This window comes from Cotesia glomerata, linkage group LG6, assembly GCF_020080835.1.
Source record: "Cotesia glomerata isolate CgM1 linkage group LG6, MPM_Cglom_v2.3, whole genome shotgun sequence".
Lineage (NCBI taxonomy): Eukaryota > Metazoa > Arthropoda > Insecta > Hymenoptera > Braconidae > Cotesia > Cotesia glomerata.
The window spans coordinates 5473312-5480478 of NC_058163.1; the positions used below are offsets into that span (position 1 = coordinate 5473312).

A 7167-nucleotide genomic window follows, 5' to 3' on the forward strand; every position below is an offset into this window, starting at 1 on the left:
CAAGTCTGTAGGTTAAAAAAAATTCAAAAAAAATTTTGAAAAATTTTTTTCTCTGTCGTTTTCTTTAGATTATTCGAAAAAAAATATTGTTACAAAAATTTTTGGAACTCAGATCCAATAACTAGATACTAAGAGCTACAATTTGTTTCTTTTTTAATTGCTATATGAGGATTTTTCTACAAGCTACAGCCTGTTGAAAATTCCTTAAAAATTTGGATTTTTTTCTTGCTCCCTTAATTTTTGTGATAAGTGTATATTAAAAATTTATAAAATTTCGCGCGTTAGTAGTCTGATAATTATATAGAATATTTGATATCCATTTTTATAGTTTAATAATAAAAATATCATTAATATTTTTATGTAGAATTTTTTATCTTCATTTTTTTTATTTTTCTAATATTAGAGCCATTCAAATATATAATTTAAGACATAAATTTTTTGCGACGAAATTTTTCGGCAAAGTGATTAGAAAAAGAAAAATTTTTTTATGCGCCCCTCTAGCTTTGCAAAGCCAAAATGGCGTACAAAAATTGTTTTGTTGCTAATTACACTTTGTAAACTTATTTTACACTCAATGGGGAAATAAATTTTTTTCTATTATTTGAGACACACAACCTTTTGTGTTTAGAAAAATTTTTTTTCAGAGTAATTAGCAGGGGCATTCCATACGAAATGGGAAAATGACAAAAACTTTTAAATTTCTCTAATTCATTCTAATTTAGTCCTAATATGTTATTAAAATTCTATAATTTACTAATTTGTAGAGAAAATTTTTTTTTAATCAATAAAAAAATCTACTTTTCTCTCTTAGTAACTTTTCAGCCGTACTAACTTGTATCCGGGTCAAATGTTGTTTTAATAGTTTTAAAAGCAAATTCATTTGATGTTTGTTATTAACCAACATATTTATTATTATAGTTTTAAGAAAAAATTTTTTTATGTTCGTTATTAATTAACACCTAAGTTTATCAAGATCGTGTTGTTAGCATGCTAAATCCTTTATTTGTTTTTTTTAATTATTTTTTTTTTTTTAATTACCCTGAATAATATATAGTTAAATATATAAACAATAATGTTTCTAAGGTTGAAATAATATAAAAGTCTTTTTAATAAACAACTTTATATACAAATTTTGTACTTGTCCCACCAGTCGCAATAAAAAAAATTTTTTTAATTGTTTCTACGTAGGTAATCAGTCTAATTATTCATAATATTAAATGTTTTTAGGATACATTTTGTATTGAGAAAGAAGTATTTTTTAAAAGTTTAGTGGTCGAACTGAAATTCGACTTTAAGTATACTGCGGTAAGAGAGAAGGATTTTTCGATGTCCCACCATTCACACTCAGTCAAATGATAATTACGAGAAACTTAAGAAGTAATCGAGGTTTTTGACAAAAGGATGTTGTTAATTAGTTATTCTTCTATGTTAAGAAATATATTTTACTATAGTATGAGTTTTAGTCACATAATTATAGCTTATACACTGATAGAAGGATTTAGTGCGGAGTACTAAACTGATTTAGTAACAAAATTTTTATTCATTTATTCGGGAGAAACAAATATTTTGTACCCATCAATATAATTTGTTACACTTTAATAAATAATTTCTTTATATGAACAAAGCCTTATTACATGGAAATAAATATTAAGTTCCACCAAATAATATTTAGCAACAGGTACTCAATATTTCTTTGGCAAGTATTGTCGGTAGATGGCTATAGTCCAGTCGGCAGGGAAATATTAGGCCGTTTGTTTACGATTTCCAATGCAGATGAGAGAAATTGCAATTTTTTGTTTTTTAAATACTCAGAAAAATATGTAGATCATTTTTACAAAAAAAAAAATCGCGGGAATTCAATTGTTTAAAAAATAGCCTTTTTGCAAGTAGCTTTACATTGAAATATCTCGGAAAATACGCAAAAGTAGTCGAAACATGCTGCGTATGAAATTTAGAAAATTAAATAAAGAACAAAATGAGCCAAACCCGATGTCTATACAACCAATAGTTTACGAGATATTAATTTTTTAATTAAAAAAAACGCGGTTCCGCTTAAGCGCTGATAAACAAATAGCTGTATCTCGGCGAAAAATCATTCGATTTACTTTTTTTTTTTTTTTCAAATCAAAGCTATTGTTGTCCTCTATACGCAAAAAAATCAGCTAAGCCAAAAAAAAAAATTTTTGAATTTATAAGAATAATTTTCTGTTTTTCGAATTTTTGCATTAAAAAATAGTTAAAATTTTAAAAAAATTATTTTTTTTGCATAAAAATGTTTTTCCGTCAACAAAAAATCAATACGAAGAAAAAAATTTTTTTTTTTTAATTTTTTTAATGCAAATAAACAGTTAACAAGTTTAAAAAAATATGAGCTCTGCGGGACTCGATGTCAGGATCCGAAGAAGTGCGCGTGCGCCATTCCTCTCAAACCGTTGTTGGAGAATGATGGGGGAAATAATAATAATGTGAAGCGAATATAGGTATCAAACGATTGCAAATTTCATGAATGGTAAATATATCTTATCGCGTAGAGAACTTTTTTTAAAAATTTTTTTCTATTTGTTTAAACAAATAGTTAATTAACAATTAAAAATTTGTTTCCACAATATGGGTATCAAACGATTGCCAATTTTATGAATCGTAAAGATATCCCATCATGTGGAAAACTTTTTTTCGAAAAATTTTTGTTATTTGTTTCAACAAATTATTACTTAACAAAAAAAAAATTGTCTTTACAATATTGGTATTAAACGATTCAGAATTCTATGAATCGTCAATATATCCCATCGTGTGGGATACATTTTTTGAAAACTTTTTAAACAATTTGTTTAAACAAATAAAAAAATTTTTCAAAAAAATGTTTTCCACACGATGGGATATCTTTACGATTCATAAAATTGGCAATCGTTTGATACCAATATTGTGGAGACAAATTTTTAATTGTTAATTAACTATTTATTAAAACAAATATAAAAAATTTTTTTAAAAAAGTTCTCTACACGATAGGATATCTTTACGATTAATGAAATTTGCAATTGTTTGATACCTATATTGTGAAAACAAATGTTTTTCCGTTAACTAACTGTTTAAACAAATAGAAAAAAATTATTTAAAAAAAGTATTCCACACGATAGGATATCGTTACGATTCATGAAATTCTGAATCGTTTAATACCTATATTGTGGAAACAAAGTTTTAATTGTTAATTTACTATTTGTTTAAACAAATGGAAAAAATGTTTTAAAAACAAGTTCTCTACACGATAGGATATCTTTACGATTCATGAAATTTGCAATCGTTTGATACCTATATTTTGAAATTGATTTTTCAAAAGTTAATTAAGACAGAAAAAATTATAAAAATGATGAAAATCTAGGCGGGCACTTACTATTGTTTTATTTGCTTCACATTATTATTATTTCCCTCATCATTCTCCAACAACGATTTGAGGGTAATGGCGCACGGATCCGGACATCGAGTCCCCGCAGAGCTCATATTTTTTTAAACTTGTTAACTGTTTATTTGCATTAAAAAAATTAAAAAAAAAAATTTTTTTTTCTTCGTATTGATTCATTGTTGACGGAAAAACATTTTTATGCAAAAAAAAAATAATTTTTTAAAAATTTTAACTATTTTTTAATGCAAAAATTCGAAAAACAGAAAATTATTCATATAAATTCAAAAATTTTTTTTTTGGCTTAGCTGATTTTTTTGCTTATAGAGGACAACAATAGCTTTGATAAAAAAAAAAAAAAGTAAATCGAATGATTTTTCGTCGAGATACAGCTATTTGTTTATCAGCGCTTGAGCGGAACCACGTTTTTTTTTAATTAAAAAATTAATATCTCGTAAACTATTGGTCGTAAAGACATCGAGTTTGGCTCATTTTGTTCCTTATTTAATCCTCTACATTTAATATGTAGCATGTCTTGTCTTCTTTTGCGTAGTTTCCGAGATATTTCAATGTAAACCTACTTGCAAAAAGGCTATTTTTTAAACAATTGAATTTTCGCGATTTTTTTTTTTTTGTAAAAATGATCTACATATTTTTCTGTGTATTTAAAAAAAAAAATTGCAATTTACCTTATCTGCATTGGTAGTTGTAAACAAACGGCCTAATATTTCCCTGCCGACTGGACTACTATGCTTTAATTCCAATGTTTATGTGATACATAACTTATTCACTAACTTAGATTAATTTATTCAGCTCGATTTTGGGAGATTTATTAAACCTTTAAAAACACACATACTTCTAATAAATGTCTTCTATTTATGTCTTTTCTCAGTGGAGTTTAGTTTTAATTTTTCAATATGTCTATTATTGATATGTTAAAAATTTGTTTAATTTAAAATTTTATAAATGTCTCAAATAAAAAAATATAATTATAAATATTATTATAGAAATATAATAATTTAATGAGATTCTTTTTTTTTATACCTTATATTTTTACTTGAAATTATTTATTTTAATTATTTTTATCTATTTTAAGTTAAAAAATTAGGTTACACGCTGAAATTAATTGAAAAATTAATTTCTTTGATACCAATAAACGATTTATTGAGTCCCAATAAATAATTCGTTAAATTCTACTAAATATTCATTTGGTGGGACTAAATGGGCTTTAATAAATGATTTACTACCCATTACTAAATATTAGGTAATGAAAGGTTTGTTACTAAATCATTTAGTATCTGTTACTAAATCTTATTAAATAGAACTAAATCCTTCTATCAGTGTAATTGATGGAATTCTAGAGTCAAATGTCCCACCAGTCACAATGGAATGCCCCAGCAACAAAAAAAATTTTTATCCGCCATTTTGGTTTTACATAGATTGGGATACGCCCTTTTGGCCTTTGTCCCGCGCTATTCGAATATAGCCACCATAGTGTTGAAAGATTACAACCTTTAAATAATTTCAGATCTTGAAAAATTCAAAATGATGCCAGAACAATTAGGAACCATCGTGTCTGAAAGTGTATGGGAAAAATTCGACTTGGAGACCTTTAACTCTTCAGGAGGCTATGAACAAGATAAATGTTCTTTATTCGACATTGCTCCTGAAACATTTGAAAGCATGGATTATTCGAAATACGTACAGATTCTTGCACATGACTGTATGTGGGTAGGATTGTGCGTAAGTAAAGAGCATAATAAAATGTGGGCGACTGAAAATCTTGGATTTTCACCGCCAAGATTAGTACCAGAAACACCCCAAAATTCTTGTTTTTCATACGAACATTCCGACATTGAAGAAGAACTGATGGTATATTTGTCTGCATCTCCAAGTGAAGTCACCGGACAGTATCTTAGCAAATCATCGGAGATAAAGGACGAGGTCACTCAAACAGATCTCGATTACTCAACTGATATCCGAAGTGACAACACTGTATCAAAGTCAACAGAAGTCAATAATACCCTTCCTGATCGCGATGACTACAGAAATGATCTCACTCTTATCAAAAAATTTAATTGTTTGAGTGTGCAAAAAACATCTGGTTCTGAAGAGGAAATCGATGTAGTTAAGATCGAGGAACCAGCGAGTATATTTACTTCCTCTAGTACAGAAGATCATGAAACTCTGCAATCAACAGTAGAAATTGCTGTTAATAACAATCCTGCGCCAAGACGACGAGGAAGACCACCAAAATCATATAAACCTCCAGCAGATATTCAGGTAGAAGAGCGGATATCAGGAAAACGTGCTGCAGTGCGAAGATCGTGTCAAAAACAAACGACAAATGGACCAAAAAAGATTGGTTCATCAACTTCAACATCTATGAATACAAAGAAATATTCATCACCGGCGTCTGTAAGGTCTGAAGATAAATCTGATACTGATCAACGAAGTTATTACAATAAAATGGAACAACAAAGGAGACACGCTATGAAGATTGAATATAGAAATTTACAATGTTTAATACCAAATCTTCAAAATAAAGTGAACGCATCAGTAATTTCAATTTTACGTGAAGGAATTCAATATTGCAAAGAGATTTATAAAACCGAGAGAAATTTAATAACCAAGAAATTAGAGCTGAAGAAACGCCAATATGAATTAATGAGTGAGTTAAGTTCATTAAGAAGACATTTAGCACAACACCGTTAAAAATTAAAAGCAATGTAATTATTTTCAATAATTAGGGTCGTGAATTATTTTCAAACATTATGAGAAATTGTATTTATACAGATGAATAATGTTTGTACATCATATCGTGAGACGAGGGTTCGACCACCGACGGTTGTTTGAATAATTCCAACACCAACCGCCGGGGGTCACTCCAGTAACCGAACTGTACTGGTATGGGTTTTTTCTGTGCTTTCCCCATACCACTATTCCAACAGCCTATAGAAAGAAGTAAGGAATAGGGCGAATGCAGTACAGGAAACACAAGTCGGTCCACAGCCAAAACAAAAAAGCAGGCATGAAAAAGGCAGTAACTAAGCAAAAATGAAAAGGCTTAGGGTATAAAAAGGCTTAAATCGCCTGTACACTAGAAACCCGATAGTAATAAATGTATAATAGTAATAATTAGGATTAAGAATTTATTATATAAAAATATGATTAATTGGGTGTAAAAAATTTTTTATAATCATGCTATACCTTTAAAAAAAATATTCATAAAAATTAAAATATATAATTATGTAAGATATAAAGTTAACTCTTAGTTTGACTTGTAACAAAGCTTGACGAACTATATATCTTGTAATAATTGAAAAGAAAAAAAAAAATAAAAAACTATTATTTACATTATTTTTGTTATTTATTATATATCCTTGTAGACTTTAGTTCACACTGTATGAATCACGAATAACACCGTGTATTTCATCAATTTTTACATTGTGTATCCTCAGTAGTTTCACGGCAAGTTGACCGTACAAAAAAAAAGCTTACTTGAATCAAGTATACCCCCATGAAAAAATACTATACGTCGAAATATATAAAAAATATGTACTGTAAGTATATTTTAAATAACTAACTTTTGACCGATTTTTATATATATTTTATGTATATTAAATATATTTTGGATATATTTAAGACATACATTTATCCCACTAGAAGCACTTGCGTATTATCATGCGATTTTAGCTATGTTGTAAATTTTTTTTTTCCAATCCTTAATTTTATTAATATTTCATAATTAAATGAGCATTTTGGGTCGTGCA

General features: G+C 27.8%; 1 protein-coding gene across 1 annotated transcript; it reads left to right on the plus strand.

Annotated features, from left to right (window-relative positions):
• Positions 1 to 4939: 4939 nt before the first annotated feature.
• Positions 4940 to 6109, plus strand: LOC123267255 (myc proto-oncogene protein-like). The gene has a single exon (XM_044731808.1). The coding sequence runs from the start codon at positions 4940 to 4942 to the stop codon at positions 6107 to 6109; it is 1170 nt and encodes a 389-aa protein (XP_044587743.1).
• The last annotated feature ends 1058 nt before the right edge of the window (positions 6110 to 7167 follow it).